The following is a 14,857-nucleotide window of genomic DNA, read 5'->3' as shown; positions in this document are numbered from 1 at the left end:
ATATTAGGAAAAAATTCTTCACCAGAAGGGTTGTCAGGCATTGGAACAGGCTGTCCAGGGAAGTGTTGTAGTCACCATCCCTGGAGGTATTTAAAAGATGTGTAAATGTGGCACTTAGGGACACGGTTTCGTGGTGGCCTTGGCAGTGCTGGGTTAACGGTTGGACTCAGTAATCTTAATGTTCTGTTCCAACCTAAAAGATTCTATGATTTTGGCACTTCGCTTGGAGAGCCAGGAGGTTTGCTCGCCACTAGCACAAATCACTAGCTAAACCTGGAGGCTGTTTTTGAGGCTTCTAGGTGAAAGCGGGTCTGAACCCAGGCTCCAGTTCTTCTCACCTGTCAGCCCTCTGGGCCATTGGATTCCCTTACCTGGTCCAGCTGTGTCTGCAGTTGATGCCCCAGCTGACCTGCGGAGTGAGCCACCACTGGCACCCAGCTCTCCTGGGAGCCCAGAGCTGCAGGTCACTGGTGGAGCAGCATTAAGTGCCGCACTGCCAGTTGTGCTGTGCGGATCACAAAACGCCAGTCCCAGCAATTAAAACTGTTGCAGAGTGTCCTTTTGGGAGCATGGAGGTAGAAGGAGAATGGTGGGGGACCAAAGCAATAACCTCTCTCTAGCTAAGTGTTTCTCCTGTAGACTGACATCATCAACACCCACGTGTCCAGATTTTGGCCACCCTACATGCATGTCCACAGGCGTGAGGCACACACCGGGCCTATTGCTTTAAATGCGCCCCAATTATTAATTGCATTATGCAGAGCATGTTCTTAGGTCACAGCTTTCCGCTTTTACATCAGTTAGTTCAGGAAGTCCTCACAGCATGAAATTGGCTGCTAATGAAATTGTGTGGGTAGCACCACCGAGGCACGCTTGGCACCAGTGCCTCTGGAGCGGGGATGTTAGACACAAAAAACACGTTAGCCTTGGTGGAAAGACGGCTGAGCAAGTGGTTTGGAGTGGCCAAACTGTTTAACAAGTTGTATGTATATGCATGAGAAATGGTGATTGCATCATGCCGGGACTGAAAATGAGAGTGATTCAAGGCACCAGGGCAACACTTGAGCAAGGGTCAATACTCCCTTGCTGTGCAAGCAGGAGCGGGTGCTGCAAGGCTGCCGCTGGCCTTAGCAGGTGCCAAGAGACCTGCTCGTGTGCCTGACCCACAGCTCCAGCGCTACAGAGGAACTGAAGGGGCTGGTGGAGCTTTGGTGCACAGCACCTGCTCAGGAGATGGGGACTGGCAAAAATCAGCCCACCAGGCACGGGCAGGGCTGAGCATCCTGCGGGCACTCTGGCCTGGTTTATGCCTGCTTGTTAAATAGGTGCTCTGTTCTCAAGGTGAGCTGGGTAAATAATTTCTCAGCAGTTTCCTTAAAAAAAAGAAGAAGAAAGAAAAAAGAAAGATAACCAAGATACTTCACAAGTTCACACCAGTTACACTTAATTGTTTCAGTGATGCAAAAACTCCCACCCACGCTGATATGGTTCATGTTAATATTTCAAAATTTCATTTTTACATAGACCTTTAGAAAAGAATTCAGGTTGTTAAAACAGATTCTCTCATTCACTGAAAAAATGTAAGAAACTTTCAGATTAATGGGGAATGATTTCTTTTCCAATTTTTTTGAAGCTGCAGCAGAAGAGCATGTTTAGGCAGTTCATGTTCACCAGGGCAGTGTGAAGTACAGCATGGTGACCCTGGAGAGTTAAAGGTCACTGCAGATGCATTACAGTGCCCAAGTCCAAAGAGAACATAAAGGATTCAGATGAAGAGATTTTAAATCCATGCAGAAAAAGAGATTTTGTCAATCAGAGAGCCTGGCTGCCTGCAGGAGAATATTTTGCAGCATATGCCAGGTCTCATGTAAGGCAAATACATGGCTCAGTGTTTATGGCTTTCAGGAGCTATGTTACTTTTCAATTAATCTTACCTAGACCTGAACGGATATGTCAGTCTGTTTCACAGATGTAAAACCAATTGGATTTCAATATAATAGTAACAAAAGGGCCACGTTCAAAGTTGCCTACGAGGATGTGTAACACTGGGAAGCAGCTGGATCTAATCGCAGGCTCCCCAAGCTCCTGCTGATCCAGGTACCCGTCACCTGTGAGGAGTGGAGCTCATGGAAATAACGGGGAGCTTTCCTCTGAAACCCATGGTCCACTGCTCTCCGCCGCACCTGGTAGAGCAGCTCAGCAGGGGGGAAATGGGGAACCCAGACAGAGAACGGGGCCAAACCCCTCACTCACAGGCAAGGGATGTTGTCACAGGAGCTGATCTCAAAGGCTTTCCCATGCCAAAGTGGGGACTTCTCCCTCTCCACTTCATCAGCCTGTGCCCTTCAGGGAGAGCGACAACCAATCTTTTTAATGATCTGGACTCCCAACAGCTCCCAAACCCCCAGGACTCATAGAAAAGCCCCCGTCAGAAGCAGGCCCATCACTTGCCCAGCCAAGTCAGGGCAGGGAAGGAACCCGGCGCCTCCTACGTGGCCAGTGCCAGCCTCCAGCCAGGCACAGGGACAGGCTGTGGTGCTGCCACCGGGCAGCCGGCCAGGAAAACACCGGCACACTTCATGCCAGAACACAGACATTTCATCCTTGATCTTTAAGGGTCTGGAAACACCAGGATAACTTTGGAGGGGCCAGTTTGCAAACCCTAAGAAGGGCAGGCAAGAGGTGGAAGCGCGCACCCGTGCAGTGGAGGGGCTGGGAGCAGACGCAAGGTAGCAGCACCTGGCTGCGGCCGCGGCTCAGGCTGACAGAGCGCAATTACCTGAACTGGCATTTCTCCAGGATCCCAGGATTAATGATCAGGTTCTCAAAAGAAGTGTCAGGAAACTTATTACCTCCCCATAAATACTCAACAACATTTTAGAGAGTTGATTTATTTTCCTCTCCTCCTCTCTTCTCCTGCAATTTGCATTATCAGTTGCTAAATATATTACGGCACACTTTACCCCAATTCACCACTTCAAAGACTTCCCCATAGCAATTGCATAAGTAATTCACTACTAGATCTTATAACTCCAGCACATATTGTCAACCACAGGAATTGTATTTCAGTCCAAATCACCATCCTTTTGAAAGTTAATATCCATTATTTTCCTCTAGTAGAGCTTCATCTGCTCTACAGCAGCAGAAAGAAAATATTTCAGAGTAACTGGAACCATTAGATAGAGATCTGTGTAGCGGAGACATCCCAATGCTGCCCCTTAATCTCCACACTGGAGCTGAGGTCATTCGGAAAACAGGAGTTTTCACTTCGCTCATCTCTCATCTCTACTCTGAGGCACCATTTCTTTTTCTTCACAGACCCCAGAGTAAACAGAGCCAATCATCGTTTAGGCACATCGTCCTGGCATCTTACCTGCAGGAACTAAATACGATGTGACTTTGCAACACCGGGATCCTCAAATCCTCGCCGGCACACAGCCAAGCGATGTGCTGGCGTGCCCCACAGCACCAGCTACCAACTTCTCTCAAAAGCAAATCCACTGGATCCTGGCATCTAAGCACAACAGCCAGCTCCGAGGAATCCCTGTTGTCTTGTTGACTTAAGAACAGTCATGAAGCTGCCTGCCTTTATTTTGATCCTTTTGCAACAGCAGTTGGATATATACAAACCGAACGTGCTAGCCCTCAGCAGGGTTCTGGGTAAAAATAGCTTTCAAGGTGGCCTTGTGTTCAGAACAGAACCCGGTCTTTGCCCCTCCAAGTAGCAGTGGCAATATTTTGTGGTGCTGGCAGACTCTTGTCCTTCCTCCAGCCAGAGGAAAACGGCTTGTCTGGCCTTTGCTCCTGGACTGGTCCACGCCAACAGCGCATCTGGCAAAGACACAAGTAGCTCCCCTGTGGCCGAGACCCGCCGTGCCCCAGCAAGGGAGCAGCCCCAGGGGGGACACTGCTGCTCGCCAGTCCCCGCCTTGAATGGGCTCAGCTCTCTGACAGAGAAATTAATATAACAACAAACCAAGTATGAATTAAAATCAGCATGAACTGAAGTAAGTCTCAGCTAGGAGGGGACGAATTCCTCTCTGGCCCCAGCACAGGTGCTCACAAAACCCCGTGTGCTATGGTGTGGGGAAGCCAGCAAGAGCTGCATGTTGTGGTGCCAACGTCCTCCATGGGGCTATCACAGTTACAAATAAAAATGCTTTCTGAGAAAACACTTGGTTCTTGAAGAAAAATATTTTTCTTTTGAATTATGATGCCTCTGAGTAGCTCTTCATTTGTATGCCGCCCAGAAAACTCCAAGAGGGGGCTTATTTACCTTTTTTACAAATATTTTCAGGTTTTTTTTCTCCAACAAGGGGCAGGAGGATCTTCTCCTCCTGGTTCAGCAAGGTTTGCAGCCAGGAGGGGCAGCATGAAGAGCACGAGGGACCACCACTACGCTGTGAGGTCGCCAGCCCCAAGTGTCTCGCCAGGGCTTGCGCCAGGCTGCACTTCTCCCTTTGCAACATCAGATACTTCCAGGGGCTGAAGCTCCTGACAGGGTCCCAGCAGACTCTACCGCTCCATTTAGTGCTAAATTCAAATTGCCTTTCTGTGAGTTGTGTCATGTTGCTGTTCATCCGTCCACCCATGCGTTAGCCAGGCATTTCTCCTCTTATCTCATGTGTAAAAGGGAAGGTAAGATGCTGGTGTGAAGCCCGATTCACAGCTTAGTGCTGAAGAAAATAAAGAACCACAACTACACGTTTTACCGTTTGCCGTTAAACTTGAACAATCCCTTCCCTCTTGTACTGGGCCTGTTACCACAAAAAACTTCAATATATTAAATACTTGTGTTAAATACTCTCTAACAGTTCCCTGGTTAGGCTGAATAAAAAGCCAGCTTTCTTCCGTGTGTCCCACCAAGATCTCTAATCATCTCCATTGTTCTTCTTTTGGCTTCCTTAACATTACCAGTATGCAGCTTACACAGGAATTGCCAGCTTCATCATCTGCTTTAATAGCAAGTGTTTAATAATCACAGGTATAATTATTCACAGCACTGACAAAATTGGCTATTCACCACTAATTTCTCCAAATTACTGAAGGCATAAAGCAAAAATAGACTAGTTAGAGAGACATTAATTTCTAATCAAGTTTCATTGCTGTTGATTAATGAACAAAATCTTCAACCCAGCATTCCGACAATATTTTACTACAACATAAAAAGAAAGCCAACAGGATGCTGGGTTGCACCAACAAGGGCATCACTGGTTAATAATAAGTCATTATCCCACTGTACTCAGTGCTTGTCAGGCCACACCTGGAATAGCGTGCCTGGGTTTGGTGCCTGCTGCGCAAGAAAGATGTGGACAGGCCAGAGAGGGCCCAGAGAAGGGCCACAAAGATGCTGGGAGGACTGGGAAGCCTGCCGTGTGAGGAAAGGCTGAGAGCTGTGTTTGTTCAGCCTTGAGAAAAGAAGGCTTAGGGGACACCTTATCACCCTGTTCCAGTATTTAAAGCGTGGCTGGAAAGAAGGTGGAGATGCCCTTTTTACAAGCAGTCACATGGAAAAGATGAGGGGTAATGGGTACCATTTACTCCTGGAGAGACTCCAATTGGACACGAGGAAAATTTGGGGACAGTCAGCTGTTGGAATAATCTCCCCAGGGAAGTGGTGGATTGCCCAACATTGGACACTTCCAAGATTCAGCTGGACAGGGTGCTGGGCCATCTTGTCTAGACCATACTTTTGTCGAGAAAGGTTGGACCAGATGATCCTTGAGGTCCCTTCCAAACTAGTACTCTACGATCCTATGACAAGAAAAAAAAAGCTAATGGTGGCTTACCTGCGCATACGCTTTGGATTTTGGTTAAAAACACTAATCCCACACTTCTGTCAGGGTGTGCCCACACCAAAACAATGTGGCACCAGCCAACAGCATATTTCCCCATCTTGGTTTTATCCTATTCATTATTCCCACACCCAGAAAATAGGGAGACATGGCACAAAACCCTAAAGAAAGAACTGGCATGAAACCAAGTCCTTCTTGTGCTGTCACTTCCTCCTGTCCATGAGGTCAGTGCATCTCAGGGCATGTTCCTCAGGTGTTCCCACCTTTTCCAGAAGAAAGCCAGCAGCAGGGCACAGCTCCCCAAGCCACGTGGGGCAGGTCGGTGCTGGATGGTCTCTCCCACGGGGTCCAGGGTGATGCAGCTGTGGCATGGGAGGCAGAAGCAATGTAACTCGGCTTGGGGAGGTGAGCTCCAGCCCAGGGAACCCTGCCTGTCCAGGAACAAGCCAAAGCCACGCTGCCAAACACCAGGCTCACCCTAGTGAAGCCTCAAACTCTTCCTCAGTGTTGGGTCTAAGCTAAAACAGACACACAGAGCCTTCTTGGTGAACTGCACTGCGCCCTGGCCTGGCTAACCACGGCTCTGGGCATCAGTACGGCGTGGAACAGGGGATGCAGGGGACAAGCCCAGGCCTGCAGGTATCTCCCAGCCTACACACACGCTGCCTTACCCCAGGGATCCCCCAGACATTAAGGGTGCAGGCTGTGGATGTTTGCTAATTCAGGAGCGGAAGCTCAGAGCAATGACTGAGGAGGTTAGAGGTGATAGTCTCACTCCTGTCCAGAATAGCCAAGTTCAGCTGTACAGGATAGTACCGATAATAAATGCATAAACATTTGTTTTCAAAAGAATGTCAAATTAAGATTTTTATAGGCATCCTAACAGATAGGAAACAGTAGTAAAAGCAGTAAAATCCTACATGATACCTAGGTAGTGATGCTGAAGTATAACAAGAGCACGCACAGCTTTACTTTCCATCTCTTGAATACTAAACCCACCCTACTTCCCTTCCACGCCCAAGGAGCTGCCATGCACCCAGCGCAGCCGTTTCATTCACCTCTTCAGACGAGCAGGTATCGCCCCGTGCCGGCCCCGCGAAGCCCCAGTGCCACCAGGGGAGCGGTGGGCTCGCAGATCAGGCGGGCAGGGTGCCAGCCGTTCCCCTCAGCGTCCCCAAACACGTGGCAAGCAACCGGCCGCTTTCAGGGGAGGGGGCTCCCACACGAAGGCTCCGCCTGACTTCTCGCCTGGGAACAAGGCAGCATTTTTGAGTTGCCAGCCTCCAGCACCGCTCCCTGCTGCTCCCCCCGGACAACAGCCCGAGGGGGCAATTCGCGGCTCCTGCAGGTGGCTGTAGAACTTTACGGAACCAATTTTGCTGGTCAAATAAAAATAACCATAAAAACCGGGTTTAGGGTCCAAGCACCTCCAGTGGGAAGTCCCCTTTCTTTCTGAGCGAAGGTGACAGTCACATAGCCAAGCAGCACTGCTCTCTGCCTTCAAATACAAGAGGTAGGAGAAGGTGAGAATAAAAGGAACACTGGATGGCAAACCTAATAAACTATCTCTACTGACAGAGAGCTCTCAGCGTAACAAAAGCACTTCAAACATGTTTTAGCCGGAAGTGTCAGGAAATCAGTCTTTTGCAAGCATTTCTTCTAATTAGCTTTTTGCAATTCATGAGGCCCCGTGTGGAGCAGACAGCTCGCTTCCCAGTGGAGTCCTGGCTGCTCCCACAGCCCCACGCTCAATTTGCTCAGCTAAGGGGTACTAATGCTTCAATATGCAGCAGGCATTTTCTTAGATGTTGTAAGACTTAAACAAATTATAACCGTCCTATAATTTGGCAGGTTAGAAAAGAAGCTTTTAAAGAACCTTGTAAAATGAGTGACTTAAACCTTCACCCCAGGCTATTTTTAAAATTCATTTGTCTGCACTCCAGCGAGGAGGAAGGCACAAATATATGCACGATCCACATCTATAATTTTGATTGCTGAATTAGCTAGAAATAAACTACAATCTTTGCGGCTATTAATAAATGATTTGGGGAAATGGTGCTGGAACATTGGTCACTGAAATAGCCACAGCTTCATAACCTTCCTCCACAGAGCAAGAATTGGAATGAGATTTATGGAGGAATTTATGACAGAGGAAAGCAGCAGTAGTACGCCACCTCCTTTGCAGCAAGGTTTTAACGTCTAATTTACATGCTCCCTTCCACTGCAACGTGTGCACTTTTAATCATGCTAGTTATAAAGTGCCCACTTGTCATGATGCAGCAAATCAAGATATGCAAGAAGAGCTACACAGGAGTTTGCACTAAAAAAATAATGCTGCTCCATCTTCCCCATCTCACAGAGCCACAAGGCACCTATGCTCCATCACTCTGCCATTAGGAGTCATGCGAACTCATGGAGCACAGCAAGAACCTTGCTGCAGTTGAGAAATTTGCAACAGGACGAATATGTAACCTGGCACCTGCAGATGCTCTGCAGGAGTGGAGGGCACTGAGCCAGGGGCTGCTTCTGCTCTGCTGCCACATGTGCCATTGGGACGGGGAAGGGCAGAGGCTATCGCAGGGTATTTTGAAGGGATAAATGCTTGCTAAAGGAAAGGAGTGATAAACTACTGCTAGGGGAAGCAGAGGTCCTTCACCTTCCCCGGGAAGCATGGAGAATCCCTCACTAGATGTGAATGCATTTTGTGCACTCCCTGGGAAACAAGTTTCCACATAAATAATTGAAATGCGTTTAAGATGGATGTCTGCAATTGCTTGCGTAGACAGACCTCCAAGACCGTTAATCCCTCAACCTCTATTACCTCTATATTAAATCAATATCATAACCTCTGATTTTTCTGTGTAAGGTTTTTAATGCACATTAAAATTAACATCTTGTTCATGCCATTTGAGAAAGGAAACAGGTTTAGAAATAAGCAGCTCCCCGTTCACATTTTCATTCATAATGTATCAGCTTTTAGCTGCCTTGCCTACAACCTTAAGGTAGCATCTAATATGGAAAATAAAAATACACCAAGTCTGAATCTACAATATGCGGATAGCAGAGTTACGAATGGGAAGTAAGGCTTTCAAGTTTACATTGCAGGTGTAATCAAGGGCTTTATTAAATGAAAGATGTTGCAACTATTCAGTATCTTTCTGAAATGGTCTTAGAGACCTCCATCTCATTCCTAACAAGACCAGAAGGACACACCACATCACCTCTGTATTCATCCTTCCCCATGGCACGGGTGGTACCCCTCTTGGAAGTGACATCTCAGGGTAAAGAACTCGTGGTCTGCATCTGGACACAGCTCTGGGGATTCTCCGTGGTACAGATGGCAACCTTCTCCTCTGGGAAGCCCCAGACCAGATATTCCTGTTCCTCTTACCTTCCCAGAACCCTCAAAGAGAAATTGTAGGAGGACTTAGGACAGGGGTCCTCAAACTCTTTAACCAGGGGGCTGGCGCGCGGATGCAGTGGCAGGCAGCCATCTGCGGCTGCTTCATTTCCCCCCCCAACCCCCGGCGGGGGGTTCTGTAAATACCGGGGGCCGGATTGAGGACCCTGGGGGGACGTATCCAGCCCGCAGGCCGTAGTTTGAGGACCTCTGACTTAGGATATCAGAAAGAATATCAAACAGCTCCGAAGCATCTGTTAGTATGCCCTAAGTCAGCTGTAAAAACTACTATGAATTTGGTCTTCAGACGAAAGAGAGCACCACGCAAAGAAGCAAGCTGGGTTCACATCATCAGGCAAAACACATAAAAAGACATAAAATATTCAGAGGTTTAAACATCCTCACAAGCCCAAAGGTTCAGTCTCTTGACCCAGAAAATAAAAACAGATTTAGACAGAACATACAAAATAGCACTCGGTGCCACAAAGTGCAGATCAGACACAATGCAAGGACATATGTTTCTACAGTTCACCAAAGCTTCACAGCCCGCACTGCATCACCTGTAAGCATCGCCCCAGAGCTGGGTCACCACCCTGTGACCTAACCCAGGCAAATCAAGGGTTAAGCTCTGCAAGCAGAACGCAGCAGCTCCTTGTAGCAGCTGTGGTGCTGCTAAGCTGCTCCACCTGGCACGCACCAAGGCTTACCCTTGGCGATTCCCCTTCACCACCTGGCTGCTCACACACAACTCGGCTGTGGTGACATCTCTGCACTTTGCCCTGTAGTTCCATTTTCTGACTCACGATGCTCCACCACTGGTCCCCAGTGCACAGCACTGCTCTCCAGTCCAGGCCCCAGCACATTCCTCCCCACTCATCTCACCCTCTGCTCCAGCCACTGCGGCACTGTGAGCATCCCCCAGATGTTCCAACTAACACCTGGACCGTGCTTCTTACCTGTCCTCCTAGTCCAGGACTGCTCTTCCCTGGACATGAACTTCAGCTTCACAAACTTTAGTGTCTGGCACATATTTCATATTTACCCCTTCTCCTCTCAAAAAATGGATCTAGACTCAGATCTCAAGTGAGAAAACCTTTCTGCAATTGCTGCATGCTTCATCCCACCAAAGCATCAAATGTGACTGCAGATCAAAAGGTAGTTCCGATGGATCTGGTATTTTAGCAGAAGCAGAACAAGGGCTTAACTAAAGCAGCAAAGACTTCCCCATCACACAGCCTACGTGTCTTAAAACACCTGATTGCTGGTGAACAGCAGGTTATTTTATTGCATGACCTTGGCTGTCAATTTAATATAGATTTACGACAAAACAATCCATCACTGCGGAACTTAACTCTACTTGGGCAAAGATGGCAGAGCACAAAGCAATAGTCGTGAGCTTCTTCTGGCATAAAAACTGTAAAGTGTCACAAAACAGCAAATTGCTCATCTACATTTGGAAAGGTAGCTACTCCGTATCTGTATGCAAGGTGGGAATAACTTAAAGAGTAAGAAACAACAAAATAATCAGGCCCCTCTTATTTAAGCGTTAGAAAAGGAGAAGGAAATGGATTAGCTGCTTCCTTTCTGATACAGGCTGCTGGTCTACTTTAGAAACAGTCACAAATTCAACATTCTAACCAGGGATGTAACAAGAAGCAGCTTGGACCATAGAAAAGCTGTCTGTATACGCACAAGTTATTCTCCAAAAACATCAGTTTTATTTGGATGTGTGCACAACCTGCTGCTCTTTAAATCTTCAGAGCACTGAAAACATGACATTTTCCCCAAAAATCCAGTTGAGTCTGTCCTGAGAATAGAGAAGCACTCATATATAAATGGGATGATACTGTCTGTGAGTGAGTTTCTTCCTGCAGGTTGGGCAAGAGCTGGCATTCCTAAGGGAATCACGGAGGCACTGACTGCAGAAGACGTGGCCGCACTTGGTTGACACAATCAGTCGCCCGCTTTGCACAATCTGGAACAAAAGAAACCGCAACAGGGACTTGGAGCAAAGAATTCAACTCGGCTGGTCTGCTGGCACCAGGCACACAGCACCCAAAGTATCTGGAATCGGTATGCTGCCACTATCGTAATACGGAACCCAGAGATCTCTCTCTCAGTGCCACCTTGGGAAGTGTTTCTCCCTCTACGTACGCCACTAAGAAATTACTTTTGGAGTTACAACCGAGTTTCACCGTCAAGCCGAGCTCTGCACTTGAAGCCAGCCGCCCGCAGCATCCCACGGAACCCAACAGAGTCGCGCAGCTCACCTTCTGCCCCCTTCTCCCTCCGACAACAAAGAAACGACGACAACACACTGATCCTTACCTCTGAGTAGCCATCCATGCAAATCGGACAGCTAACGGTACCAGACGGCCTTGCGGTAGAGAACAAAACCAGAAAGAACATGCATCCATTAATTTCACCGTGCATCGAGGGTTACCGATACATAAAACGTCATGTAATCACCTGACTGCACAGACTAGCCGTGGGCGCGTCCCGTCTGAAGATCCCTGCGTACTTCCACCTCTCCCAGTCTGTTGCCTTGAATAAGCAGGCAGGGGCTGCCTCGCCTCAAGGAAACTCTCTTGGCTTTCACCCGGGGGAAGGTGCAGTGAGCCACCCTGCCCTAGTACTACAACTAACAGCCACCTACAGCACCGTGCAGCACACGCAGGGCACTATGCCTCTTCAGCAGGTCATAAGAATCTTGTAAGAAAAGCATCGAGCTGTCCTTCGGAACCTCCCTATTCTACAAGTGAAGGAGGCGGTCAGAAATTAAATCACCCCCTAACTCTAGTTATCATAACATCCCTGCCCAGCAACATATTCGTGCCAAGAACTCCTTCCTTACAAAAGGTGTGATTACATGGAGCATATTTTCCGACTGTTTGGCTCTGTCTTTCATGTGTTGTAAGCATTTCGGCATATCTCAAGCCATACTTTAAGATACATTAAGTGATGATTCAATGACGAAAAGCAGAAAAGTTTGTGTTGTTTTCTGAGTTTTTTAAGTTCTCGACTACAAATGCAATTACATTTTAGGTCTGAATTTTTCACACAGTAATATAACGGAAACAAAATGCTTAGTAAAAATCACTTCCTACTGTATACCATAAATCAGACTTTAGAAAGACACTTTATCTGCTACCTACACATCATTGTTGCTTAGTTCATCTTCATCACTGCTACTCATTATACAGAATTTCAACGGTCGCTGGCACCTCAGAGGACTGAGAATTCTCCCTAGTTGTTGATTGTCTGTAATTTAATTTTGCTAAGTCAAATACATTATAAATTATACAGCCCTGGAACTATCCTTGAAATGCATAATTATAAGTAGTCTGTAACTTCCTTTTCTAGTTCCTTCACCACAACACTGGCTTCAAAACCCTTTCAGCATTTTCTTATTCAAAGCAGATATTCCAGTGCTAATTAAAATTATTATCAACTTTGGGCTTACAGTATCTGGAAAGTAAGAACACACATTTTGAGCAGCTTTGATGCACTGTATTTCAGATAACTTCCTACAAGCTCTGACAGCAACTATCAAACACAGATTGGATCCATTCTCTAAGAGACTGGCCAGATACTTTCTTTCCTTTCCCTTGAAACTGGGTAAACACAGTTTCAACCCAGGCTGCTCACGTTTGTTGGAAAAGCCAAAAAGAAAACCTTAAGCTTAAGACAACTCTATTATCAATTGTAAAGCGTCAACTCACCTTCAACAATCTTGCATCAGCGCACACGGGAAGGGAGAGAAAAGAAAACACAATTAGACTTCGGTGTGCAGCCCTAGCGTTACAGATACACCAGGTAAGCTAAGCAATCACCACAAAACAAGCCCAGAGGGGCAGGATGTCAGTCTCCTTTTCATTAGAGTGTTAACGGCAGGAACACATCAGCTGCTGCTCTAAAAACATGGAAGTGGTCACTTCTGGCTCTGCGCACACCGCTACACAGGGGTAGTAAAGGAGGCAGCTGACAATCTCCAGAACGCCCTCCTCCCCGCTCCCCACTTTCAGTACCCTGATTTGATTGAGACTGGAGGAGATTCTTTCCCTCTTTCTCCACAAAACAGGCAAATTCAGGTGTTATAGCCATAAAGACTAAAAGAAGAGAGATTACCTGTCTGTAATGCCTGATCTCTTAAGTACACCCCCTCTCCGAGAGTCCCAGTTCTGAACCACCAGTATCTGTCCAAAAACAGAGGGAAAGTCCCAGGGTTTTGCACCCGAGCCTCAGGCATTCTTACCATTTCCTAAACTAAACACCAGAATAAGCTAGTTTGGTAGCAAACGAGAAAAATACTAAGAAATCCCCATTAAGTTTAACTGAAAAGCAACCGATTGACTTTCAGAGCAATGTCTGCGTGTGGTACTGAAGCAGGTTCTATTGGCTCTGCTCTTGAAGCCTCTGCTTCATTTCTGCTCATTTCTGCGGTAGAAGATGCCAGCCTGCTCTGCCTCCGAGCTTGCCTAGAATTAACTGCTCCTCCACAGCGCTTGCGTTGAGTCTAAGAGAGAAAAAAACCTTCGCTTCTTCTTTGGGAGTAATGTTAATGTGGCCCTCATCTTTGCACCACCAATGAAAGCACACAAGGATACACAACACACTCTCCGGAAAGGCCGGAACATGCCTTGAACGGTGCTCTGGGTCACTCCTACCCAAAGCATCACATCCAGGGAAAGACATCACCCCAGACCTCTTACCGGTCAAGAAGTCAAAAGTCTTGAGTATCGCAGAACACCAAGTTACACGATTTTTTATTACACTAGTGTTCCAGTGTAATTATTACAAACTCTTAAAAACATTTACAGAGGTACCACAAACAACGCCTTTTAAGAATCAGGTCTGCATTGCGCAGTAAAATACTTACTGTGCTCATAGCGCTTCTTGGCCTAAAACCACAGAAAGAGAGGTACAAATGCCACAAGAGTAACTGCAAGGAAGCACCAAGTAGCAAATCCTTACATTCCTTCAGGTAGCACACCGTTAAAAGAGTCCAGATTTCACAGGCTCTGAGAACAGTGTTCTTCCAAACCTGTAAGAAAAGGAGAGAGAAGATTACCTGCCTGTAATGCCCGTTCTCTTAAGTACACCCCCTCTCCCAGATTCCCAGTTCTGAACCACCAGTTTCTGTCCAAAAACAGAGGGCAAGTCCCAGGGTTTGGCACCCGAGCCTTAGGTATTCTCATCCATTTCCTAAACTAAACACCAAGATAAACCAGTTTGTTAGCAAACGAGAAAAATGCTAAGAAATCCCCGTTAACTGAAAAGCAACCGATTGATGCTCAGGGCAACGTTTGCGCGTGGTACTGAAGTTTACATCTCAGGGCTTGCTCATGGTAAAATTATCATGTGTCCAACTAACAATGAGGAGCTGGGGGGAGGCTGTAGGGGGACCCCAAAAAAGCCAGGTAATTAATTTTAGAAGACAAAGCATTATGAATTAATAGGGAAAATACCTTGTTTAATGTAAGTAGTAAAGTGGTCATGAAGCCTAGGAATCAAGCCTGCCAGGCAACTTGCATTTTACTGCACTCAACTCAGACAACATGAACCTCATCGGTTTTCATAGTTTTAAGATTTCTGTTACACGACAGGAAATACGTAACAACAAAAACCAAACCCAACAAACTTACGCTTAAAAGAGTTTTTC

The 14,857-nt window shown here is 46.9% G+C and overlaps 1 protein-coding gene across 1 annotated transcript; it reads right to left on the bottom strand.

The window, feature by feature from the left end:
- Positions 1-10,890: 10,890 nt before the first annotated feature.
- LOC101920214 (E3 ubiquitin-protein ligase RNF4) lies at positions 10,891-14,819 on the bottom strand. The gene is made up of 5 exons (XM_055794138.1): positions 14,075-14,819; positions 13,531-13,711; positions 12,351-12,462; positions 11,524-11,572; positions 10,891-11,170 (listed from the first exon to the last, which is right to left on the bottom strand). Exons 1-5 carry the CDS (start codon positions 14,081-14,083, stop codon positions 11,021-11,023), a joined length of 501 nt encoding a protein of 166 aa, XP_055650113.1. The 5' UTR covers positions 14,084-14,819; the 3' UTR covers positions 10,891-11,020.
- Positions 14,820-14,857: the final 38 nt, after the last annotated feature.

The sequence above is a fragment of the Falco peregrinus genome, chromosome 2, assembly GCF_023634155.1.
Source record: "Falco peregrinus isolate bFalPer1 chromosome 2, bFalPer1.pri, whole genome shotgun sequence".
In the NCBI taxonomy this organism is placed as follows: Eukaryota; Metazoa; Chordata; class Aves; order Falconiformes; family Falconidae; genus Falco; species Falco peregrinus.
The sequence above is the reverse complement of the archived record's forward strand: the minus strand, read 5'-3'. Positions and strand labels throughout refer to the sequence as shown.